This window comes from Lachnellula hyalina (genome assembly GCF_007821495.1).
Source record: "Lachnellula hyalina strain CBS 185.66 chromosome Unknown contig00003, whole genome shotgun sequence".
NCBI classification, from domain to species: Eukaryota; Fungi; Ascomycota; class Leotiomycetes; order Helotiales; family Lachnaceae; genus Lachnellula; species Lachnellula hyalina.
The window spans coordinates 160,252-186,205 of record NW_022157117.1 but is presented as its reverse complement, the minus strand read 5'-3'; the positions used below and the strand labels follow the sequence as shown (position 1 = coordinate 186,205).

General features: G+C 46.3%; 7 protein-coding genes across 7 annotated transcripts; 4 read left to right on the top strand and 3 right to left on the bottom strand.

Moving 5' to 3' along the window:
- Positions 1–350: 350 nt before the first annotated feature.
- On the bottom strand, positions 351–2,187 carry dmoA_2 (Dimethyl-sulfide monooxygenase; the record flags this gene model as incomplete). The annotated part of the gene is made up of 6 exons (XM_031145792.1): positions 351–954; positions 1,002–1,094; positions 1,154–1,237; positions 1,466–1,780; positions 1,838–2,039; positions 2,112–2,187. 6 exons carry the CDS (start codon positions 2,185–2,187, stop codon positions 351–353), a joined length of 1,374 nt encoding a protein of 457 aa, XP_031009690.1.
- A 968-nt stretch (positions 2,188–3,155) lies between these two features.
- On the top strand, positions 3,156–5,906 carry dur3-1_3 (putative urea active transporter; the record flags this gene model as incomplete). Its single annotated transcript, XM_031145791.1, has 12 exons — positions 3,156–3,301; positions 3,357–3,428; positions 3,569–3,676; positions 3,728–3,970; positions 4,032–4,276; positions 4,340–4,368; positions 4,438–4,485; positions 4,539–4,607; positions 4,655–5,071; positions 5,124–5,276; positions 5,332–5,610; positions 5,667–5,906. 12 exons carry the CDS (start codon positions 3,156–3,158, stop codon positions 5,904–5,906), a joined length of 2,049 nt encoding a protein of 682 aa, XP_031009689.1.
- A 472-nt stretch (positions 5,907–6,378) lies between these two features.
- Positions 6,379–7,305, bottom strand: mtnU (Hydrolase; the record flags this gene model as incomplete). Its single annotated transcript, XM_031145790.1, has 2 exons — positions 6,379–7,008; positions 7,063–7,305. The coding sequence occupies 2 exons, from the start codon at positions 7,303–7,305 to the stop codon at positions 6,379–6,381; spliced, it is 873 nt and encodes a 290-aa protein (XP_031009688.1).
- A 395-nt stretch (positions 7,306–7,700) lies between these two features.
- LHYA1_G000800 (putative MFS-type transporter protein) lies at positions 7,701–9,538 on the top strand (the record flags this gene model as incomplete). The annotated part of the gene is made up of 4 exons (XM_031145789.1): positions 7,701–8,006; positions 8,060–8,178; positions 8,247–9,261; positions 9,314–9,538. The coding sequence occupies 4 exons, from the start codon at positions 7,701–7,703 to the stop codon at positions 9,536–9,538; spliced, it is 1,665 nt and encodes a 554-aa protein (XP_031009687.1).
- Positions 9,539–12,441: 2,903 nt separating this feature from the next.
- Positions 12,442–14,347, bottom strand: LHYA1_G000799 (putative transporter; the record flags this gene model as incomplete). Its single annotated transcript, XM_031145788.1, has 5 exons — positions 12,442–12,624; positions 12,678–12,820; positions 12,890–13,214; positions 13,276–14,129; positions 14,179–14,347. The coding sequence occupies 5 exons, from the start codon at positions 14,345–14,347 to the stop codon at positions 12,442–12,444; spliced, it is 1,674 nt and encodes a 557-aa protein (XP_031009720.1).
- Positions 14,348–15,017: 670 nt separating this feature from the next.
- On the top strand, positions 15,018–16,806 carry LHYA1_G000798 (uncharacterized protein; the record flags this gene model as incomplete). Its single annotated transcript, XM_031145787.1, has 4 exons — positions 15,018–15,600; positions 15,649–15,714; positions 15,763–16,169; positions 16,216–16,806. The coding sequence occupies 4 exons, from the start codon at positions 15,018–15,020 to the stop codon at positions 16,804–16,806; spliced, it is 1,647 nt and encodes a 548-aa protein (XP_031009719.1).
- A 5,744-nt stretch (positions 16,807–22,550) lies between these two features.
- Positions 22,551–23,418, top strand: LHYA1_G000797 (uncharacterized protein; the record flags this gene model as incomplete). The annotated part of the gene is made up of 3 exons (XM_031145786.1): positions 22,551–22,622; positions 22,673–23,170; positions 23,224–23,418. 3 exons carry the CDS (start codon positions 22,551–22,553, stop codon positions 23,416–23,418), a joined length of 765 nt encoding a protein of 254 aa, XP_031009718.1.
- Between the last annotated feature and the right edge of the window lie 2,536 nt (positions 23,419–25,954).

Genomic DNA, 25,954 nt, shown 5'->3' with positions numbered 1-25,954 from the left:
AGTAGTGGCTTTGCTAAGCGAATGCGAATGCGAAGTGGATAGGAGAGGCACAGTATGAAGAGTTTTGGACTTTGTACAAGCATTCACGGCTTGAAATCCAGATCTATATTTTACGATTCACCTAGGTGCTGCTATGGTGTAATCCAGAAGGTATGGCTTATTTTATTACATGGTCCAATGACTAGACAGCAATGCGCATGTCTGTTGGTGGACACAAAAAGCGGCACTCATTATCGGAAACAGATTTCAGTGTCCTACCCTGCTATAACCTCTAGAAGTGGTGCCGCTTTGAATGTCCACTTGAACAGGATGAGATGCTTCTTCATCAACAATGCCGTGGATGTTCTATCCTAATCTACCCATTTATAATTCACACCAGGATGTGCGTCGCGCAGTCTTGGCCCTTTTCCGTCTCCCAGATAGGATTCCCTCATAGACCCACCCACCTTTTCATAGCCGTCCCAAAATACACCTCTTTTTCTAAGCTCGGGCCACAGGTATTGAATCATATCTTCGAAGCCACCAGGAGATATGGCATACGAAAGATTGAAACCATCGACGCCAGCAACATCAATCCACTTTTGCAGTATGTCAGCTACAGTCTGAGGAGACCCGATTGCTCTTGGGTGCGCTCCTCCAATTGCAAGTTCTTGTAGAACCCGTCGACGAGTCCACTTCACGCCATCAGTGCCTGGTATAGTCGCTGACCACGTATTCACCATGGATTGGATTGCACCACTGCCGGTGAATTTGAAATCTTCATCCTCGCCATACTTGGATAAGTCATGATTTGTCCAGCCTCCGAAGAGCGCTGCAGCCCCTTCGAGGTCAGCATATTGAAGCAGATTTTGATACTTTGCCTGGGCTTTCTCATCCGTCTCATCTACGATCACGAGCATGCCAGCCAGGAACTTGATGCTGTCGTGTGCCCTGCCACAGCCGACGACTTGGGAGCTAGGTGGCTTTTAGTTGCTGTCACCAGTAAATGATCTTCGACATACCGGATCTGGTCCACCTCTTTTCGAACCTTCTCCGGTTCCAAGCCGGGAAGGAACATGGCTTCTGAATGCTTAGCGGCAAAGTTCTTTCCTGCACTGGAGGATAGAAAATCAGATTCAGGCTCATGCTGCTCAGGGATCGATGTGCAACCTACGGAGATGCACCAGCTTGAAGGATGAATGGTGTGCGCTGAACGGAAGGGTGGAGTTGGTGAGTTGCTGTGCACTTGAAGTATTTGCTAAATGGGCATTAGCTATGCAATTTGCTCTACCCGAACAAGCTGTCTATTACCCATCATGCTGGATCGCTCTGACTCTTTCTGGCAAGCTATAGGTGACAAATCAAAGTCGCTTGGTCAGTCATGATCTTCCGTTCAGGGAATTGGGAGGAGAAAATGCCCAATCAGCGGCATGTCGCCGATTGCTCAAATTATGTTTGATTCAAAGGGTCAGACAGAATTACGAACCTATACTTTTCCGAAACCGCATCCTTGACGCGCGAATCATCTTTCCAGCTTCCCTCGAGTAGCTTATAGACTACTTCCAGATACTCATCCGCTCTCGCATAGCGCTCATCGTGCGGTATCTGCTCACTCAGTCCAAAAGCTTTCGCTGCACTCTCCAGATAGGAGGTCACAACATTCCATCCAACGCGTCCATTGGTCAAGTGATCGAGAGTGGAGAATCTTCTTGCAGTCGCATACGGATTTTCATACGTTGTTGAAGCAGTAATGGCAAATGACAATGACTTTGTTGCTGCTGCCATTGCAGAAATAAGCAGGCTAGAAATTCCCTTTCAGCAACGATTTCCAAAGGCGTACGCACGTGCCAGGACTTACAATGGATCCCCAAGGGGGAATTGTGCGCCAGATTCCAGTGCTGGTGCGCTGTTACCAGGGCCTTTATATACATCATAGATGCCTAGATGATCAGCCAGAAAAAGGCCATGGAACTTTCCAGCTTCAAGTGTCTTTGCTAGATCCGTCCAGTATGTCAAATCAGTATAATCACCTGCTCGGTCTTCGGGGTGTTTCCATTGGCCTGATGGTTATTAGTAGCGGTACAACTGAAAATTGATGGTGCCTATGAAGCGTTGAATTGATAGTTACATACCCGGGGCAAGATGTCCAGGAGTGAACATCGCGAACGCGTTCATGATCCATTGTTTTTGAGGTCGCTCTTTAGCCATAATTTGCAAAACTCCTTTCGTTTGGGCAATTTGGCGGGACGTTTAATTGCTATGGCCCTTGTGTTCGTGAAAAGGATTTATCTTTCTTTCCTCAAGTATTGTAGGTGCCAGGAATCTTAGGACCCTTAGAAGACTAGTAATGGGACGAGAAGCTAATATCGCTGGAGAAACTCCGGAAGCAGAATTATCTGATTCATATGGTGGTTTGTATGGCAATCCCAGAAGTGGCACGGTTAGATTGAGGATTGCATCCCACTTTTAGAAGTTTGTGCCCAGGAGCATGGTTCCGCAAATCTGTATCTGGGGAAAAGGTCATTGTGATCCATAATGTCGTGCTTACTAGCGCCATGTCAGATCACAACATCTATGTCCTTTTGCCAATCATCAAAGACCTGTTCAGAGATTGTACCTTCAATATCTTCGCTTTTCATGTTTCTTGATTGGTTTAGTTTTCCTCCAATATTCTCAAAAGTTAAAACAGAGATGAAGTTTGCACCAATTCTTGGTCTCCCACTGACCTGACTTCATATTTCCCGCACAAAATGAAATTATACTATCCTCAGAGGCAGAGCTATAAAGGTAGCCATTGTCAAATTGCCGAGTATCTGATATAGTTCAAACAACATATATGGTTATGATAAGGTTTCAGATTGTAGGATCCATAAAACAGTGGAATACCAAAGATCCATGATTGCTTTCAGCCTCGCTATGCCCATTATAGCGGGAGCTGCATATGCAATCGTGGACCTGGGTGGATCTGGTAGATGATGTGATTCTATTGACCTGGATTGCAGCTTTATCGTACTTGTGAAGCTCCCGTGAAGGGCACGTAAAAAGGTTTATAAATTCTACGCCGGTAAACAAGATTTCAGAATCCTGAGTGTAACAAGTACCACTCCACCTTTTCCGTGAAATTCATCGCTTTGGATGACCCATTCTAGTTCTGAATAAGAACGAATTATTTCATCATGTCGAACCAAGCGATAGTTTTGCTTCCACAAGGTGCTGGCTATGGGGTGACAATTGGCCTCGGTTTGGTATTTGGTATTGGAATGATACTTGTATCTCGATTTCTGTCGAAATATATGAATGAGCGATCAGACCATTCGGAGATGTTAGTTTTCTGCTGTCTGTTGCATGAGAGCCTACTAATATGACATGTGAATTAGGTTCATGGTTGCCAATCGGTCGGTCAGGACGGGATTAACAGCGTCAGCTGTCATTTCATCTTGGATGTGGGCGTAAGTATTTCCCGAACTACTTCAGAGAAATATGAGGGCTTATTGTCAAACAGGACAGCCATCATCTGGACTGCAGCTCAGGGTTATCTATACGGGATTGCTGGTTTGTCCTGAATAACATTCTCACCCCTGGAGATAAGACAACTGACTTGGCTTTTCATTCTAGCCCCTTTCTGGTATGCAGCTGGTTGCACAATTCAAATCGCGCTCATGACAGTTCTGGCAATACATGCCAAAGCCAAGATCCCGTGAGTGCTACTTCTCGCCAGGAACCGATTATATATTGATTGATTGGGTAGCAATGGACACACCGTTTTGGAGATCATCAAACTTCGGTACGGCACCGCGGCGCATGGTGTTTTCATTTTCTTATGCCTAGTTACCAATATCCTCGCTGTCACATCCATGATACTAGGAGCATCTGGCGTGATCACCGCGCTCACCAGTATGCATGTTGTTGCCTCGACCTTCCTTCTCCCCTTAGGAGTTGTCATATATACGGTTGCGGGAGGTCTCAAAGCAACATTTCTGACTGACTATATGTAAGTCCACTTGATGCAGAAGCCCCAATAATTTACGCGCTTTGGCTAACGATGGAGAAAGACACACGGCTGTTGTTATGGTTCTCTTGTGCTTCCTAACGATTCGAACTTTCAACAACCCCGCTATCACAGGCCTGGGATCCTTCTATGATGTACTGGTCAAACGCGACGAGACAAGATCGATTAGCGGGAACTATCGTGGCTCTGCTCTGACCTTCAAGTCGAAGGGCGCAGTCATCTTTGGGCTCGTACACTCACTTGGTGATTTTGCGCTGGTGATCATGGATACAAGCTTCTGGCAAAAGGGTGTGTGAACTCGACCTTCATAATGTTCCATGCCGAAGCAACCTCTGCTGATAGGAAACATAGGATTTGCTGCAGATACAGGGGCTGCTATGGTTAGTCTTTCTCGCCAAACGCCCCTTCTCCCTTCTTTTTTGGTCAAAGTCGGCTAACACTTAAATCAGCCAGGCTACATGCTTGGTGGTATAGCTTATTTCGCAGTTCCTTGGGCTGTAAGTCCTTCACTAATATCTTTGCTACTCGACCAGCTGACACGAACTTTCAGGTCGGCACGACGGCAGGATTAGCAGCGATTGGATTGGAAAGTAGCTCGATATTCCCAACATATCCAAGGGTAAGTATCGCCCATCTGCTAGTCAATGCATTTGCTGACTGGCCTAGTTAATGACAACAGCTGAGATAAACGCTGGCTATGTCCTCCCATATACTTGCATGGCTGTTGCTGGCAAAGGAGGGGCTTTTGCTCTTCTTCTCGTTGTATTCATGTGTGTCACCAGCACCGTGTCCGCACAATTAATCGCAGTTTCGAGTATCTCTTCCTTCGACATCTACAGAACCTATATCAACCCACATGCCTCGGACAAACAGATTATCAGGGTTTCTCACTGGTCGGTGCTTGGTTTTGGCATCTTCGCTCCTGCGTTTGCTACGGCTTTGCATTATGGAGGGATCGATTTGAACTGGATGGGTTACTTCTTAGCAACTATCATCTGCCCCGGCATGTTCCCGATGGCGTTCACTATTTTGTGGAAAAAGCAATCAAAAGCTGCTGTCATAATAGCTCCTCTTGCAGGACTGGTGAGCTTCAAACTACCTCGTCAACTTCAGTAAAAGGACTAACGCGCAAAAGGCAAGTGGGATTGCGGTTTGGATTGGCACCGCTTATGTCTACTCCGGCGGCATCACAGTCCTATCCCTTGAAGGCCAACTGCCTTGTCTATGGGGCGCCTTAACATCCACGTTTTCCTCGGCAATCTACTCCATCGTAATCACATACATCAAGGTGACCGCTCTTACTCCCCACGTCTCCAAAACATCATACTTACAATGCCCACTAGCCCCAAGACTTTGACTGGCGCGTCTTTCTCCTTCTCAACGAGGTGCACGAAGACAAAATATCAACAGCATCAAACTCAACACCAAGCAAAGAGGGAGGCACAGATGCCGTGAGAAACATCCGCGACCTTGACAGTGTAGTTCACCCTTTCCCACAAGCTGAGATCAGCCGCTTGAAACGGGCCGGTGGAATTGCCAGCATTTTCAGCGTGGTGATTGGGCTCTTAACGTGGGTTGTGTGGCCTTTACCCCTATACCGGAATTACATATTTACCAAACCTGTAAGATGTCCCCCATCAGCTAAAAGGAGTCAGCTCACACTAATGCACCTTTGCAGTTCTTTATGGGATGGACTGTAGTCTCAGAAATATGGCTCTTTTTTTGCCTTGTTGTTGCTGTCGTGTATCCGCTTGTCGATGGCCGTGATGTTCTTGCGAAGGCTGGTCGGTTGGCTTGGGGCGCTATCACGGGCACAGGGAAAGAGGGAAAGGAACAAAAACCTAGTTCCTCGACTAGTACCCCGGAGTCGCTCATGTCAGATCTCGCCAATGAGGGCAGTGTTAGCCATGAGAAATAGAAGTTTTGGAATTGCTCTTCGGAGAAGAGCATGAGGGGTTAGGCTGGTAAAGTCTTTATATAGAAAGACCTCCTCTACTATAAGAGCAAATCACTTCTATATACGCCACGCTAGAAGTCCTATACTAAAGTAGATAAATGCAACCTGCTACGCTATGTCACAGGCCGGTAACATGTGACCTAAGGCACATGTTCATACCACCTTCCGCCATTCAAAGGCGCTACGCCATTGAGGTTATCCCCACTTCAGATGAATACCCCTTTTACAAGTCAGGTCATAAGTCATACTTAACTTCCCTATTCAACCTCCAGAAGCACTGTTTACCGAAGACAGATATCCTGGTTTGATGGTGTCTGTAGGGTGTGGTCATCTGTGAGAGTGATATGGAAACAAGCCAAGCCCAAGTTGTTTGAATCCAATTTGAACTCGGTATTAACCTAGTCTAGAGGGCCATACGTTCAAAAGCCCCAACCTAGCTACGTTTCGCATCATACCAGCCCTCAGAAGCCACATCGCCCCTGATACCCCATACTTCCTCAGCGTCCCCCAAAATGCCCCCAAACTCAATCTCCACAACCCTCATCTCCTCTTCAGGCCCCAGCTTTGCAATCGCGCCCTTAAATGGTAGCGTCACCTGGCTACCACCAAAATTGCCCTCCGTCTCCGGCCCACCTACATTACAAAACACAACACAGGCATTATTCTCAAACGCCCTCGCACAGATAACCGAATCGATAAACGTCGTCTCACTCAGCGGATTATGCTTCAGACCCGCCGGGCCGCAATCACTGGATCGCCATTGCGTGGGAATTACAATCATGCGAGCTCCTTGCTTGATGAGCATCCGAAATGCTTCGGGGAAGGCAAGGTCCCAGCAGATCAGCAGGCCGAGTTTGCCGAATTCGGGGGTGTCGATGACGCGATGGACGTCTCCCTTGGAGAAGGCAAGGCGCTCGTCAACCCAGAGGTTAACCTTACGGTAGGAGAGGAGGATGGCGCCGGCGCGGGAGATGTAGTAAGTGGTGTTGTAGTACGAGGTTTTGCCATGGCCCGATTTCTCGGCTTCACAAATGCTTCCGGGAATTATGTTGATCGAGTGTTCCTGCAACACAATGAATGAGTCAAGAAATATGGTAGTGGAGTCGCTTAGGCTTACCTCTGCTAGGGCTTGGAAATGAGAAATTGCTTCTGCGCATTGCGTTGCATATTCATCTTTGGCTTTCGGAGTTGTTGGGGTCCAGCCTAGGAACATTTCTGGGAGTACGGCAAGGTCTGCATTCTCTCGTGCTGCCCTTATGATGAGCTCTGTTGCCTTTCGCAGTTGGAGCGTGGGTGTTGTTTCCGTTTGGATGGGGATCTGAATGAGTGCTACTCGAGGGATGGGCAAGGGGGATGCCATCTCAACAAATAAGTTTCAGTCCAACGATTGAGACTTATCAAGTTGGGTAGAGTTTCAGTTCCTGAGACGTAGCCCTGGACTCGCTTCTCCCCGCAATATGAAATACCCCACTACTTTATCGGCAAAATTCAGGGGTGGTATTTATATGTCCACTTGGGCGTGAATAAGCCTTATCTTGTCCCGCCACTTTTGGAGGTAGCCATAGAAGTAATGATACTCCTCCACTCCTGCTCGAATCATGATAAGAGGCCATCCAAAGAAGTCATGATAAGGATGTGCAATAGATAAACAGAAGCTCCCCCGATGCTGACCGGTGATGTCTCTCTGGGACGGCTCATCCTAATACCAACGACATATATAATCTTTGAGCCTCTATCAATTATCCCACAATAATTATGGCCAACCCCGTCATTCAAGAGACCGACACGGTCGACCACGCGGAAACCCCCTCCACAGTTGAGAAAGGTGGCGATACCAAAATCAAGGCCACCGGCTCACCCGAAGAGGAATTCGAGATTGGAGCCTCAGAGAAATTGATCGGGAATGCCACAGCTCAAGAGCTGGAAGCGATCGGAAATGGACTCGATCTAGCATATGCGGAGAAGGCATCTCTGGTTGGGAACGCTCTGCAAAATATCGGGATGAACGCTTGGCAGTATAAGATGTGGGCTGTGTGTGGGCTTGGATGGATTGTGGATAATGTGAGTGAAGTGTGTTTTGATCAGGAGAAAGGGGCTGATAGAAGCCTGCTCAGATTGCAGCATATGGACCTAGCGTCACATATACCCCCGTGGCGAATGAGTTCGTCATCAAGAATGTCGCACTGACGGGCATTGCATACAACCTAGGGGCGTTCATAGGTGCTATGTTCTGGTAAGAAATAAAAGAAACTCAAATTTTCTCCTGCAATGTGAAAGAGAAGGTCATCTGACCGTTCCTAGGGGCCCCATGGCAGATATAATCGGTCGCCGCCTCGCGTTCAACACAACCCTCTTCATTGTAGGAATCTTTCTCATTGCCGCCGGTGGTAGTAACAATATCTACACCTATGGCGGCCTCATGTCCGTTGTCGGTTTCGGGTCGGGTGGCAATGTTCCTGTCGCAGCAACCGTCTACTTGGAATTCGTACCCTCGAGCGGGTTCTACCTACTCACCATGCTGAGCGCATGGTGGGCCATCGGCGCGGTACTTGATGCACTCATTGCTTGGGCCTTTGTCGGAAACTTCAGCTGCGACTTGACTGTCACCACCATCTGCGCCAAAGCCGACAACATGGGTTGGCGTTACACGCTGTTCACATTGGGTGCGCTCGTCATTGTACTGGCGCTCATTCGGCTCTTCGTTTTCCGCATCCCTGAGTCTCCCTACTTCCTACTTTCCCGAGGCCGTGATGCCGAAGTTGTGGAAGTAGTCCAATACCTGGCCAGCCAATCTCGCAAACCCATATCCCTCACCCTCGACGACTTCCGCCGCATCAACAACGCCCACGGCCGGCCCACCAATGACAGCACTGTGAAGCCACTTCTTAAAGACATCCTAGGTGCTCATTTCGGCTCTATGTCTACCTCGCGCCTCCGGGTTCTTTGGGGATCCAAGAAACTCGCCCTCCACACCTCGTTCATTGTCTGGATCTGGGCAGCTATCGGCGTTGGATATCCTTTGTACACCTACTTCTTACCGCTATACCTCGAGGCGAAATTCAAAGCCATCAGTAACGACAACTCCCAAGCCGATACGTATAAGCAGTACTGTTACATCGCAGCTTGTACCGTCCCCGGTCCGATTGCTGCGTCGTTCGCGATTGAGACGAGGCTGGGAAGGAGGTATTGCATGGCGATCTCAACAATTCTATCTGGCGTATTGCTGTACCTCAGCACAATCGCATCGACGAATGGGGGCGTAGTGGGGTTCAACTGCGCTGCGACTGCGGTGATCAATTTCATGTTTGCCATTCAAGTCAGTCCCTTCCTCTCCCCAGAGGATACATAACAATGCTAACGAGTTTCAGTATGCCTATACACCCGAATCCTTCCCTTCACCCATCCGTGCAACTGCCAATGGGCTTTGTTCCATGATTGGCTACGTGTGCGGACTCGCAGCACCCGTAATCTCGTCCCAAACAGGCGTGTCGACTAATGTTCCGGTATATGTCAGCGGCGCGCTGTTTTTGGTAACGGGGATCCTTATGTTTGCTTTGCCGTTTGAGACAAATCCTAGCATGGCAGGATATTAGACGATGCGAATGGTGGAGGAGTTTGTGAGAATCAGAGGCTGGTCTTCGAAAATAAGTAGATGTGAAAGGCATATGCCTAGACTTAGCTCTATACGTTAGGGACATTTATAAAGCTCTTCGCTTTCGCGTGTTTTCAACGACAAAGCTTCAATATGTATCCTTATCTCATATGCTAGCGTTATGCTATAATCCGATCATCCGCTGTGATCTTTCAAATTCAGATGTGCTCAGACCTTCAACTTATAGAACCGTGACTCTCTACTCCCAACCAAGCTCCGTTGCGCTGATGTAGTCTGGCATACTTTCCCAAGGCGGCGCCTCATGAATCTCCTGCATTATTGGTGCCTCATTATAAAACCCATCAAAGCCTCCACAAATGCCAAATCCAAGATCATCCGCGAACTCCATTCCAAATGCAGAATAGCTAAATTCATCATTTTGAAGAGTAGATATCGTCTGAGAGGTCCCGAACTCGGTGTCAGAGAGCGATGACACGACAGACGGCGTTTCGTGGTGCTCGGAGCTTAGATTATGAACTTGCAACTGCAGTCCGTGGCATGCGCGATCTGCTAGTTTCCAAGTATGGGACATCTCGACCAGGGCTGTTTGAAAATTAGGGAGGGCTGTCTCTTGAAAATCTCTCGGATCGCGAGCTTGATGGTGGAGAATGGCAAATATGGCGTCTGCCGCTCTGATGCAGCCATATACAAAAATTAGTGGAGCATTCCTGAGCGTATGTTGAGTTTTGAATCGGTGGATTATGGACATTATTATGTCGATGGATGTATCACATATGTTCAGACAATCGGAAGATTGAGTGAGATCGAGACTCAGGCCCAGAAATGGTCGATTGAGCGCGATTCTTGTCGTGTGGTACAGCATACTGCTTTCTGTTAATGGGGAACTTCAAGTGAAGCAGACGACTTACTGAAGAGCTGCGATACTAGGTTGTACAAAATCAGACCGTGAACCCCATCTATCCCAACGGTGACCAGGCAATAGAGATTCATGCCATCCCAGAAGTCTTGCATTCAGTCGAATTACTGGTGCATCTATACGTCTTCTAGAAACCCGAAGTGGTTTAATCTTTGAAGAGAGTCGTTGCGATAAAATCTCTTGAATGACGACAGAAAGTTCCAGATTCTGCTTTTCCAAGATTGTGTCTACGTCAGGATTGATTGTTGCTTGTTTTATGTTTGAGGGCATCCAGTTTTCGGTCCGTTTTCTACCTGGGCATTAGTATTATAGCTGGGTTGGAAAGTGTGTACGAACATGTTGGCGTTGGAGAGTATCACGTTACTTTCAAGCATTGCCGCAGGCCGTCCCAGTGTTAGGCTCAGCATCCTAGTATAATTTTAGCCGCGGAATGGGATAAACAAACGTTACAGGGTGGACTTATCGGATATGTAGCAGGTCAGATACATACTTCGCCTGAATGTTGTATTCAGAGAAGTACTCATATTACCTTCAATAGTTGCTGTGTCTTGGTGAGGGAACTCTAAATCTTGAGCCATGCGGATGGCCATGCCTGCTGTCTGTTAACTTATTTCCAGACTGAGAGGATCAAAACTGGTACCTGATAGAGCCCATGCTTTGGATGGATGATCATGGCCACTTTCATATTGCGCACAACAGAGTAAGGCCTGAACGAGTAGAGCATCAGGTTGGAACAAAGATCCAAGAATTATATTCTGTGCAGATTTTGAGAAGACGTCTGCCATCTGCTTGATTTCCAAATCAAGAGACATCAAAGCTCCAAGTGCACAAGCTGCGTAAACCAGAGGTTCCATTGCCCGTTTCTCACCACGCGTGGCATGTGGGTACTTTCGCATGAATAGTTCTCGATCTATGAACATACAATGTGGATTCTGCCATTGAAAATAGAGATCAAGACATTTGCCGATAAGAGCTTCTCCAAACTCTGTGCTTGTTGAATTGGTAATTTCGGATGTTCGATGACTAAATTCAGCTACTTGTGAGGGTCGCATTGTATTGGTGGTATAGATACTGTTTACACCTGGGATGTTCGATAAACCTTGTGTCGCATGTCAGTTGTGTCACAAAGGCCGAGAAAACTTCACTACCTTCTTCAGTATCCTTCGATAGTTCTGTTGACGCTTCCGAGATGTCGGAAACAGGCGTTGCCACTTCAGACTTCCTCATTGATGGGAAATGGTCGACAAAGTCTAGTTCGTCAACCAAAGCGTCTCTTTCTACGCCGGACGCCGCCTTCAATTTGCAGAGAGTAGACTCTAGTTGTGCAATCCGCGTCTCGAGCGCCTCAACATATTCTCGACGGATGGGCGCTCTTTTTGAATCGTCCCCTCGATACTCGCATTTTGTACTTGCAGCTATGCATCTGTGGCAAGGGGAGGTTCGCGAGCACTTGATCTGTGATTCTTAGCACAAGGAGTTACCGTGGTTTGAATTGCATTGCATTTATGGACTTGCCTTGCGGTTCTGGCAACGTTTGCAGCTGGTGTTTGTTAGCAGTGCATGAAATGGCAAATAGTGGTCCCTTACGATATCTTCCTAACATTTGAATGAGACATTATAGGTTCTATGGAAGATACAAGTGTTAAATTCGAGTCTGTTGACAGTTGCTCGAAATCAAGATCAAACTTTCTCGTTCGACGTTTGAGAATATCGTATAGAAGCACGTCATTTGGTTCGGGTTCGGGGTTCCTGTCCGCTTCTTATCTGCAAGCGAGCAGTTGTATGGGGCATCCCGTGATGTGTTTTACATAATCATAGGGGCTGAACGGTTCCGGCTCAATTCACAATATGTCACCAATTTTCGTGTTCAACAAAGATTTAATTGATATTCATGTTCTAGTCACGAGGAGAGTTTAAAGCCGAGTTGTCTGTCCGTTCCTGTAGTTCGCCTCCTTCCGCCTCCTTTTTCATTTTCTATTGAGATTTCCACCTCTGGCAAAGAATGCAGAGATGAATGCAATCGCTCCCACCGCAGTACTAGCCTGGAAAGAATAGACCAAAGCGTTGTAGTAAACGTGCCGTGCAATTGACTGTATTTCCACTGGAAGTGTATCCAAAACCGTGACCGAGTGACGGATTTCGTCAATTATCTACGGCTTCCGTCAGTCCTTCACGTCATCTAGGCCCAGAAGTCAAAGCTTACCTGTTCCTTGTTTGTCACCCCGGATAATGCTAGCGGGAGCTGCGACGAGAGAACATTCTGAATGATGGCTGATGAGGCTGCTACTCCCCAAACAGTGCCTAGGGAGCGGGAAAGATATACTATTGAGGTTGAGACAGCTTGTTCTGTGAATAATTAAGTTAGAACAGGGAGACGTAGATGAGTTGTAGTTTCATAGTAGGTAATCAACTTACGGCTATGATCAAAAGCAGCCAGGAATGTGAACAGAATACCAGGATAAGCCATTCCCTGGCCCAAGTTTGCTGGTATCAGGTAGAGCAGATACTTCCATCTTGCACTCTCGGTATATTGCAAGGATGCCACGAGACCATTGCCCAGCATCATGAGGAAACAGCCCATCCTTACCAGCCAACTGAGCTTTCCTACACGCGACATAACAATACCAGCGATAAGACCACCAACAGGAGTTGCAAGTGATGGGACGACCAGCCGCAATCCAGCTTGTGAGGGTGAATCTTTGAGAACTACTTGAAAGAACAGAGGTATCATGAAGAGAAACTAGACTGTATTAGTTATAAATCTGGTTGGGCAATCGGCGCTATATGAGGAAGTCCCTTACAGAATACGCTGCCATTCCAACACAAATATTACTTATGAGATTCGAGACTGCGAGTTGCCCCTTGAGCATCGACATAGGCATAACAGGAATTGCATGTGTGCGGATCTCGACCATCACAAACAATGCTAATAGCACTGCACTGATGATCAGTGAAATGATGACACGAATATCGGTCCAAGTATAGTTGTTGCCACCCATGCTCAGGGCTGCCAATTGCGCAGATAGACCCAGAATGAGCAGAATCGCACCGCTAAGATCAATCTGTTTCCAGAGTGAAACCTTCACTATCGGTTCTGGCTCCTGACTCTGTACGACGACCACGTCGAGCGTTCTCTTGTCATCGATCACATAATGTCCCACAACAAACGCAAAGATGGAGACAGGGACTTGGCATAGGAAACACCACCTCCATCCAACAGTGTCTGCGATCCAGCCTCCCATCGAAGCTCCGCAAATGGACCCGAAGCCATGAAGCACGTTCTGGCAAGCCTGGTACATTCCACGCTCTTTGAACGGTATCATATCCGAATTAATGATTGTAGCCATTGTCATGAGACCACCTCCTCCAAGGCCAGTGAGAGCTCGCATTAAGTTCAATGAAACTACATCCGGGGCCAATCCACACCCTAAGCATCCTAGAAGGAAAGTAACGGTTGCCGTAAAGAAACAAATGCGTCGTCCTAGAATATCAGAAAACCGACCATAGAGGGGTTGAAAGGCAGTCGATGTAATGAGGTAGGAAGTTGTTAGCCAGGAGATTGTGTTCGCAGCGTTGAATTCAGAACCGATTACGGCATATGTCGAGGCAGTGATAGTACCATCGAATCCGGACAAGAAAACGTTTGAGAAAATGGCTAAATGGTGATTAGTATTCTGTCATGCTTAAAGATTCCCTCAACTCACCAATCTCTATCCACAGAAAACTCGACGGAGGGACCCATGATGCTTCAGGACTCTTGTAATTGATTTGACCAGGAGGTTCAAGTAGAGGTGTTGCCTCGGTGTGTTCGTTTGCTGGTTCTACAGATATTTGCTGCCCACCTTCACCATGTTGGGCGGGAAAGGATTCCATACTTTCGAACTATGCCAGTAATAACGGACAGTTTCAGAACCAAGAGCAAAGACGTTTGTAGAATTGATTAAATGGTTTGAATAAACGCTTCGAGGAAAAACTGCGTGGAAATTGACTAAGAGAAGTGCGGCTAACAATGCTGTGAGAAGGAACCAAGGTTGACAAATATCTTTACGCAGGCCGAAAAACTTCTCAAGGGCGGGAATCTAGCGTCAAAGCAGTCATTGGTCTTTTCGACTTGCATCAACGGGGATTAAGTCCGCTACTGACCCTGGCGACCTCTACCGGAGACGAAGCCCGACAAGAAAATAACCATGTAAGACTTGACCCTTTGTGGGCATGGAGAGCCACATTATGAAGTCCATATGCCGTTTGACTGACGATCCACATGTCGGGTTGAGTAAGGTAGACAAACTGGTGAAAATGGTGGGGTCTCTTGATCGCTGCCCCGCTATTAGGCGAGTTACCACACCATGCCCCTGAGCGGGCTTTGTGTCCGTTTGTTTTGATATCATACCTGTGATGGAACAAATTTTCAATCATTTGCTCACCATATTGCGTGCGAACGACCTATGTATACCAATGGCAGGTAGGCCATATAAGCAAGATCTCTGCCCACTAAGTTCCAAGGCACACCAGCACCTCTTCCTCATTCATCAACCTTTCCCAAATGGTTTCCGTCACAGCATGTGGCCACCTGGCCGGCCTTGCGGCTTTGATTCTGTCATGTCTCCCTTGTGCTACCGCTGATTGGAGGTATAAGTCACGTCCAGATCTGGCTCCACCAACTCTGAACATTACGATACCAGCAACAAAAGACGTCGAGTCCGGCTATCTTTTTGTCGCTCCATTCGCCGGCTACCCAGAGGGAACTCGACACGGACCTTTGCAAGCAGCCCCGTACATCTTCACAGACACTGGTGAGCTCGTTTGGTCAGGATTTACTTACTTCTCAATTTGGGCAACGAACTTCCAGGCCTCTCGCTACAAGGGTCAAGATATCCTGTTCTCTTTTGAGGGCAGCCACAATGCTGCTTATGGGCATGGCCACGGCCACACAACTTTCTTGGACCAGAACTACGAGACCGTACTAGAACTGCGAGCTGGCAATCATCGACTGACTGATAAACACGAGTTCCTTATCATCAACGAGGAGACTGCTCTGATTCAAATCTACCATCCTGTCCCTTGGAACTTGACAGCTTATGGCGCCAGCCCTGAGCAGCAATGGATTGTTGATTCCATATTCCAAGGTTAGCAGGCATCCGACCACTTGATGATGCAAGAATTAACACGTGTAGAACTCGATATTGAGACTGGTAAAGTTCTCTACGAATGGAGCAGTCTTGACCACGTTGACCCGTCTGGTATTTGGGACCGTCATCAAGCAAATAATCATAGCTGACATGAAACAGAGGGTTATCTTCCCCTAAACCCTGGACAAGCTGGAGCTGGGTACAATAGCTCTGATGCCTGGGACTACTTCCACATCAACTCAGTTGACAAGGACGCTGAGGGCAACTATCTCATCTCGGCCCGTGACGCTAACGCCGCCTACAAGATCAACGGCAGGACCGGCGAGATTATATGGCAACTTTCTGGAAAGTCTAGCTCTTTCAAGATGGGTCCAGAAGTTGAGTTCGCATTCCAGCACCATGCCCGCTTTGTTGCCAAGGAAGGTGATAAAGAAATCATTAGTATCTATGACAACTCTGCACATGGTACAGAAGATGGAAGGGGCCACGAAGTTCACTTCTACAAACATTCCCGAGGAAAGATTATCGAAGTTAACACTAAAACTTGGGAAGCAACCATTGTTCAGGTACATATCTACACCGCTTGTATCACAGATAAACTGACTGCTTCAGGCATTCCACCCACCCGATGGACTTCTATCAAAGTCTCAAGGATCAACTCAACTCCTTCCAAACGGGAACGTCATGGTCAACTGGGGATCTGAAGGAGCCATGACTGAATTCAAAGCCGACGGAACCCCAATCTTCCACACATACATGGACTCTGGATTTCTCGGACTTGGCGTAGAGAACTACCGGGGTTTCCGGTACAACTGGACCGGCATTCCCCATGAAGCTCCAGCTATTGTGGCTCTGAAAGACGAGAAGAGCTCCAGTACCAGTGTCTATGTCTCATGGAATGGAGACACGCGTACCAAGATCTGGCGATTCTACGATGTCAGCGACACTGGCCGTTCTTTCTTGGGAGAGTCGAAGCGTGAAGGGTTTGAGACTGTTCTTGAGCTTGACCAGGGCATTGCTGTGAATAATGTCCAAGCTGAGGCTTTGGATGCAGAGGGAACTGTTCTTATTGATACTGCGGCTGTGAAACCCGATGTTTTGATTCATCAATACCAGGGCAAAAAGGCTTCCAAACAGTCACATTCCAGTGTTGCGGCGTGTTTCATGTTCAAAGGGCAAAAAGCTTTCAAGCAAGGACTTTAGGTTGGCAAGAATTGTACAGTAAGAGTGGAGTACGGAATATGGTTGGTGGGTGAATGTAAGAATCAATGAAGTCATTGCAGCCTGGTATCGGGCCCTTACAAATTGGCAACCATGAAACGAACATTCCTCAAATCAATACCAGTAGTATCTGCTTCGAGATCTCTGGCTCGATTTGAAAATCGACCTACTGTATCTATATGAAGAACTTCCGCCATGTCATGTGATATAAAATATATCAACGCTGGATAATCTGATCGTTCCCGAGAGTGTTAAATGATCCAATTCCATTTCTGGTAGTCCCTTACTTTTTCTCGCCAATTAAAGGCGGTCCTAGGAGACACGGGTAGAGGGTAATCCGACTGCTTACACTGGCAATCATCCCCCTTCTTGCTGGTCAATATAATCTTAAGCCAAGTTAGAACTACCTAGGTATATAAAGGCAAAAAGTGGCCCTGTGTGCAGCCAACAAAATCGGCCGTCCCCTTCCTAGGGAAATGCTTCTGCGTGACAAACTTCCGATCTTTCACTTCCGGCTCTCATTTCTTCTCTCGTTGCGCTCTATAGTAAAAGGCGAATTGAGTGTCGCTAATTTCACCGTTCAGTAACCATTTCTTTTTACATACATTTAAACTTTGCTAGCTTGCATCAAAACAAGCTTGAATCCATGTATTCATCTTGGAGATCAAAGATCTACTTGCAAATCTTCGAAGGAAGAAAATTGGAAATATGCGATATAGTTAAGTCTTACAAGCAGGCTCCACTTCCAGACACTTATGGCTGTGTACCCCTCCCGGTTTGTACCCAAGGTACCGCTGCTAATTGTAGAGCGAGAGAGCAGAGGCAGAATTGGCGCCCCATTCCCCTATCCTTTCTTCCTCCTTTTCCAATCCGCCAAAATCAGCGCTTTCGTGTCAGCCACCATAGCGTCTCGCATGTATGCTGCACAGCATATTTTGATCAAAACTTTACTATCCCTTTAATCGCTATCTGGTACTTTTACCGTCCTTACCCTATAGGAATAGGAAGTAGCCTAAGCAAAGCCCACTGTCATGGGTTTTTAGGGACTGTTAAGCCTGTGCTGCAAATCATTCGTAGAGGCCAAAGAAGCATCGCGTTCTCAGCCAAGTTACACCTAATTTAGATGTACAAAGGTGTAGGAGACAGACATAGTATAGGTGTACGATTTGTAAAGTCTTGTTATGTAAGGAAGGCCTATGTCTTGATACATATCATGAAAATACACCGAATTCTTCTTAATTTAAGCGATCTCATTGGTAGAAAACCCATGTAACGCTAAAATTATCGAGCGAGTAGCAATTAAAGGGATGTGAGGGTGGTAATCGTCTGGTTGGACTAAATGGGCATAGCACGCCCCACCAGCCCTTCATTGATAATTCAGTTTATTTTATATAACACTATAGAAAAATGCGAAAAATGCTTTCTATTCCTATAATATTAATTCTTATATAATAATCTATTTAGATTAGATGGATTCTATTTTAAATGTAGAGCTGGGGAGGTATATTGTAGACCCGCTTTTAATTACTATGTAAAAAAAGAACTGAATTATCGCTGCTCCAGACCAGAGTGGTAATGAATGGTCTGGTGGGGCGTGCTATGCCCATCTAGTTCCCACCAGACGTTTTCAGCGAACCACTAACAATTGAAAATAACGTGACAGTCTATTTTTAGCCACCAACATCTTGAGCTGAAGCAGCAGAGCGACGACTGTACGCTCTCCCTTAGATCTAAGTCAGTATCAGAGAAGCAACTACGGCTGATCTTCTACGCTCACATCTTCATATCTTCATATCCTCAACAGCCTCGTGTAAAAACTCCTAGTGAGAGCACACGTCCAATTGCCTGTTCTAAATCGCTCGCCCTCTTCGAACCCCCTCTTTGCACAACCAAATCATGTCAGGCGCCGAGGCTATAGCTGTCCTAGGGGTGATCTCCTCAATCATATCTATCGTCGATAGGACTAAGCAACTCTACGATGCCGCAACGAATGCACAAGGCCTCCCCGAAGCATTTCGCGAGGTTGCTGCTCGACTTCCAATCGTTCAAAATGTCCTAGCCGCAGCGAAACGACAGATTGAGAAGGGGGGTATAGACGAGGACTCCTACAAGGGAGTGAAGGACATTGTCGAACGCTGTAGGAACAAGGCCGAGAAATTGGAAGAGCTCTTTAAGGAAGTCATGCCTGCGAATAGTGCCTCTAGAGCGGAACGGTACCTTCTAGCGGCTAAGACCCTCGGTAAAGGAAGTAGAGTGGAAGCCCTGATGAAAGGAATGCTAGAGGATGTACAGATGTTGGCTATCAACTATGGCCTAACTGCTGTCACCGATATTCAACGGAAAGATCTAGCCGATGCCATTAGAGAACTAGCAGCTTTACCACCTTCTATACCAGAGCATGCGATTGAAGGAACTGGCTTCACTGCCATTCATTCTGGCTCTGGTTCGATCAATCAAGCTCAGAGGGACCTATACTCTGGCAGCGGCCCCGTCTACCATGCACAATCTATGAACTTTGGTTCTCGGGGTAAGAATGCAACCTAGCTAGGCAATATAGCTTCCGTGTTTTAATGATCTCATTTATTGCCTCTCCTCAACATTGAATCTTTACATTTGATAGGATGATGCTAAGTGATATGGTTTTAGTAGGCAAGAAAGATGACGAAACAGAATCCTGCTTGAGGGCGCTATTCTTAACCGACCCAAGGGACGACCGAGAGAAGCTTGTGCAGATAAAGGGTTCAATAGTCGAAGGCACCTGCGAATGGATTAAGGGTAATGCTCTCTACAGCTCATGGCTTGGGTTTTACTCACAACTACTCTGGCTGTCCGGCGGTCCTGGGAAAGGCAAAACTATGCTCTCGATCTTCCTTGCGGAAGAGCTTGAGCGAATCGCGCACAAGACGCAAGACACATTGTTCCTACAATACTTCTGTGACAACAAAGACGAAAAGCGCAATACCGCTATTGCTATCATCAGAGGACTGATTTTCCAGCTCGTGCAGTTTCGCCCAAAACTTGTCGATTATCTCCTACCAAGTTTCAAAATCCAAAGGGAAGCTCTGTTTACTGGCTCGTCGTCCGAAACACTCTGGAGATGCTTGGAGACCATGCTTCGTACCTATGCCCCAGGTATCATATATTGCATTCTTGATGGTCTTGATGAATGCGACTCTGCTTCGTTAGAAACCCTTCTAGGGAAACTTACGGGTCTCTTTTCTACTTCGACCTATCATCTTAAACTGATCGTTGTTAGCCGTGATTATCCAGACCTCATTCCAGAGATACTGTCAAATTTCCCTCGGATACGACTAGACCCAGATGCAGATAAGAAAGTTAATGGCGATATTCATCGATTCATTGAGACCAGGATTGACGAGCTTTCTATACAAAAACAATATCCAAAGCCATTACAAGAACGGGTAAAAAGGGTTTTTCGAGATCATGCACAAGGCACGTTCCTCTGGGTAGGAATTGTAGCTCGACAGCTACGGAAATACAAGATAACAGAAGTTGAAAAGGCTCTAAATCTTTTCCCAGCAGATCTAAAAGAGCTATACGCTCGGATGCTACTACAAATTAATCTTGATCGACGAGATACCGCTGCGAGAATACTTCGTTGGGTTGTTATGGCCATTCGCCCCTTGACTATCGCAGAACTAAGTGTTGCAATTAACGTCGACTCTTCTATGAGCTTTAGCCCGGATATAATAATAAGAGATCAGATTTCCTATTGCGGGGACCTTCTAACGATTAAACAAGACGAAGTTAGCCTTATTCATCAATCAACAAAGGATTATCTTCTACGAAAAACTCCAGATCCAAATCCCGAGCTCGAGTTCTTCCGTGTCAAAGAAAAGGTTGGAAATCTTGAAATTGTAAGAAAGAGCTTGGATTACCTACAAAGAAATAGCAGCCTTGAAGGCAAAAGAGTCGATCTTGAGGATGTCGTACATTCGAGAGCCTTCCCATTATTCTCTTATGCTACACTTTATTGGCCTGAACATGCAAGAGCTCTAGCTTGGTCAGACGATGTTTTTGATTTGTCACACCCATTTTATCAGAGGAATTCTTTAGCTCGTGAGTCTTGGCTAAAGATTTATTGGCCGATGAAAGAACCTAAGTATCCGCCTACCGCATTTACATTATTACATCTGGCTTCGTGTTTTAGTATTCTACCTCTTGTCGAGACTATTCTTAATAAGAAAGGATTGATCAACAAAGTAAAGCGTCGACTCGATCTTAATAAAAAGGATAGTTTCGGTGGGACAGCGCTGTATTGGGCCGCTCGGAGCGGAGATGCAGCTGTAATGCGGCTGCTGCTAGAGAAAGGGGCGGACGTCGAGGTTAAGGACAAGCATGGGTGGACAGCGCGGACATGGAGGCTAAGGACAAGTATGGGTGGACAGCGCTGCACTGCGCAGCTCAGGGAGGGCACGACGCCGTGGCGCGGCTATTAACTCTTACTTCTAACTCCTCCTAATCAGGTGCCGGCAATCCAACCTCCCCACCCACCACCATTGTGTCCACCTCTGGATATATATTCCATTTCTTTTTATTAAGACTATGGATATTATAATCACGATCTGCTTCCATAGAACAACTTGGAAATAATTACTTATTATCACATAAATAAGTGCCTACTAATGACAAATCAACCGCCGCTAAGCTATTATCAGTTTAGTAATTCTAGAACATAAAATATTACGAAACTCACCCTCTCTTCTGTTATAGTATATTAGATAAGGATATATTAATAGATACTATAGTAACATAACTATGTTATGGAATTGATACGGACTCTTAATAGACATAAGTCTACAAGTCCTCTAATTTCCAGTTCATCGTGGTTGACTTTTTGATACAATCCTTATCGTTCTCTATATTGTAACAAAAAGCTCCGTATTCCACAGGTATCTTAGTCAAATGTTGGCCGCGAGGGCCTTCTGGTTCTTGGATCAGCTTTTCTAAATTCGTTAGCTTAACTTACCTCTATTATTGATAGCTTTCGGTAGCTCGGAGGGATGACAGGTGTTTACTGTAGTCAGAGCAGCACAACAGAGACTCTAGCCACAGTTCTAAGAGTATAAGAATGAATATTGAAGGAAAAAAGATGCACAAGCTAATCGGGAGTAGAAGAGGTGCAGTGCAGTAGGACTAGAACTAAGCGAGAAGGAAAGGGGTTGTCTTAAGTGGGGCAAACAAGATGCAAATTAAAAAATAAATAAAAAAATAAAAAATAACATACAACAGCAGGTATTCGCTGGTGGTCACCCACCCAACTACTAATCTGCCGATCTGAGGCTTGTGTATGGCAGAGCGGACGGGATGCCCAATTCTCCTCAGTCTATGGTCGTATGTAACAGTTCTCTCTTTATTTCAAAATATATACTATAAAGCCCTGGTGTAAGAGACGATTGGGCCCTATGGAGGGGAGCCTTAGTCCCCGAGTTCTACTACCAGTATCTATCTGGCGGTATCGAAACGGTTAAAAGCGACTCTGTATTAACCGGTAAAGTAATCAGACTTTCCGGCTGTCGCCGTACTAGGTCACGCCACTCAGGTAAAAGAGTGGCGTGACCGGGGCGAACCTACCGCGATTTAAATGGTGTGGTTTCCTGGCAGCATCTTACTGATATTTCTATCTTTATACAAAATAATATCACTGTAGTAGCAATTGATTCCCAGTGTCAAAAGTACAAGAACAATAAGTTACACATAGAAGCATGGCTATCACGAAGAAATGGGCAACTGATGGACCGTTCAAGCTACTTTCCACGCCAAGAGCGGCTCTCAAGGTAAGACAGTTTCTTAACATATCAGCAGTTGCATTACTAATCAGAATTAGGGAGCACCTGAATCGAAAGCCAGTAAAAATGCCTCCGAGATGGCGCTTGTACACAACGTCCTTCTCCGCGGCTTGAATTCAATCTATCTTCAAGCACCCAATGTCAAAGATCCCATGGACATCATGGATTTCATGGTGTTCTCTGATTGTTGGTCGCGAGTTCTCCATGCCCATCACCTTACGGAAGAGACCGTGTATTTCCCATTACTTGAACAGCAGAGTAGCCAGAAGGGCGTTATGGAAACCAACCATAACGAGCATGAAGCCTTTCTCCCAGGCTTGGTAGCCTTCGATAACTTTGTTTCGGCGGCAGCAGACGACTTCGTGTTATACGACCCCGCTAAATTCATCAAGTTGATCGATGACATGGGGCCTCCGTTGGAAAAACATCTGCACCATGAGGTCAAGGTGCTTGTGGATTTGGAAAAGGATGAGGCTATTGACTGGGACCTTATGGGCAAGACTATGGCTGCGGAGTCGAAGAAAACTGCAGACAGAGTAGGCAGCACCACGTCTCCCCTTTTAAACCCACTTGCTTACGGAGGAAACAGATTCGCGAAGTCCCCTTTATGATAACGAATTCTGATGTAACGTATGAGGGAGGGATCCATGGGGAACGGTTCCCCCCCTTTCCTTGGTTTGTTGGTCAGATTTTCCGCTGGATTTATGTCCCACGACTATGTGCGGCGTGGAAATTTTCTTGTTGTGATGACTATGGATTGCCAAAAGATTTAGCATTTGTTTGAAGTTTGAAGGAGCGAAAGTAAACTCGTGCACTTGGGAGAACACTTTACTCGGCTGGGAATTCAACGTGAGGTACAGAAATATTTTGGCTCTCTTTTATATAAGCGATTTGTTGAACTGACACGACAAGGGTATACGATGCAATAGGGCTTGAAGCTAGTATGAAGAGGTCAAGTCATATATTGTGATTGATATGTAGAGAAGAGGATATAACCGAATACCCGAAGACCAGTTTTATGGTCAGTCATGCTTATGTCAGCAGCCAATTCCAACACGATTGTATTATGATAAGTCAGCGTAGCCTCTCAAGGGTATGCTCACCTAGAATTCGCCGTCACACGGATTTCGTCATCAACCTTTGGTGAAGGTACAAGAGGTGCCAAGTGTGGCGTAGTTTGAAAGCGGGCTGTGTGGCACTGAGGTAGGGGTTATTTCGATTTAAGGTGAAGACTTGATTGTTCTAAGATCTACGGGTGCATGAGATATCATATCCTCATGCATGACTAAGCTAATCCGATGTTCCATCAATCACGTGATTCTAAAGCCACCTCCACAGCACTTACCTAGCTTAGACTAGGTCGCAAGTTATTGACGGGGCCTCCAGCTAAGCGACGAGGCCTCACTAGGATATATATAACCTTTAGAATTTTCCCCACTTCTTTCTAGCTACCTTCATCTCAACTTTTTGGGAGCCAGCAGCCTTCGGCTGTGAATGCTCTGTATATACACCACAGGTGCGGAGCCATAATCTCCGCGTAGCAACACATTTCGCACGACTATGAAGGGCAATTAGGCACGTGTTTACAGTACCCCTTAGCCTCATTAAATACATCTAAAATCTAGGCGCATAGCATAAGCTGATACTTACTGACCATCATAATTATACAGGTACACACAGCGACCTCTACAATGTCCTCTTACCTCGCACAATTCAAGACTTGGAATTTGAGCAATCCTACCCGGAAAGCTTCTCTTTCCATCAAGACGAGTCTAGCCCAGAATTACAGGAAAGTGTCTATGACACATACCCTGTAGAAGACGAGGCCTCGCCAACGTTATTATCATCAGTGCATCAACAGATCCTCCACAATTATCCTGTTCCAGCTCCAAACCCTCCCGATTTTGTCGATCAAGCACCCAAACATACTTTGATTGACGAATCCTTCCATTCGCCTCCCACAGAAATAACCAAAATACCCAGCGAGGTAGACTTCAATATAGCCTCGTCACAACCGCAAACTCTATCAGCTACGGGTTTATCGATAGACATTCATTCTATTTCGCCACAGATTCCAGAGCCAGCCGCTGGGCGAAATGGATCACATCAATGTTTGCTTTGTGACAAGGCCTTCAAAAACAAGTCTATCCTTAGGTAAAGTGTTCTTTAAAGTCCTTAAACTTATGTTCACTAATCAAGTCGCCCTTGTTAGACGCCATGCCAAAACTCACGATCGGAATCTCCAGCTTCAGTGCAACGACTGCTGGAGATCTTTCCCAGAACGCAGGGATCTCACTCGCCACCGAGAAAAGCATGGAGTTGCTGGACCGCAAAGATATTTCTGTTCATTTGATGAATGTGAATTCGCTCGAAAACGCGAGCGTGGATTTCCGAGACTGGATAATGCCAAACGACATGTCAGGAGGTGCCACGGCGACGGAACGGCACATGTACTACGTATTAACAGACAATGATGAAGTGAGAGTTAAGAAGGCCATTGTTGGGGTTGCGAATCTCTAAACAATGTCAGGAGAAAACGAGCGAAGGCCATCATCGCGCCAATATTCCGCCAACGATTATTACAGTACATGTTTTTATAAGATACTTGATCTGCATCATCTTCCAGTTTGGAGCAAGCGCAAAGAAACATTCCAACGCCGAAAACAGATTCACGAGCACTGGTCAAATCCAGAATCCGAGCCATTGTCTGGACTTACCGAAGATGAACTATTTGATGCCGTCATATCAGAGTTTAGTGAGCACCTCAAAGTCGCGTCTGACAAATTTATAGAGCAATTTGATTCAACAGACATGGCCTATAACATAGCATCATTCGAATCAAATCTGGCTCACGACCTTGCTCAGGAAACTGTTTTCGATCCCGTTCTGAGTTTTCTCTCACAGGCCACTTGCTATTGTCCGAAGCTCGGCCCAGAAGCGACAAACTCATTGCTTTCATTTCCAGATGACTATTCATCTCCAAAGAGAAGCAGCAAAAAGGTTTACGACAAAAGGACACCATGTGAAACTTGCTGGTTGGAATACAGAACATGCGATGTTGGCTTGGTCAAGTTTTCTCCGCTTGAGCAGCGGAACATCCCATGCTGTCTCTAACCAAAGTCCTGAGTATGACGGTAAACTGCTCACACCGACAGCATTGACAAGGTTTCATGTATTCACTGATCACACTGATCACATGGGACAGATGAATGCTCTCTGTACAGGTACTGCTTTTTAGGTCGGTAGTCGCCCTCTGCTCTGAGGACTACACTACTCCCGTAAAAGCGTAAAGTAGTACGTTATGATCTTCTCAAAGATTC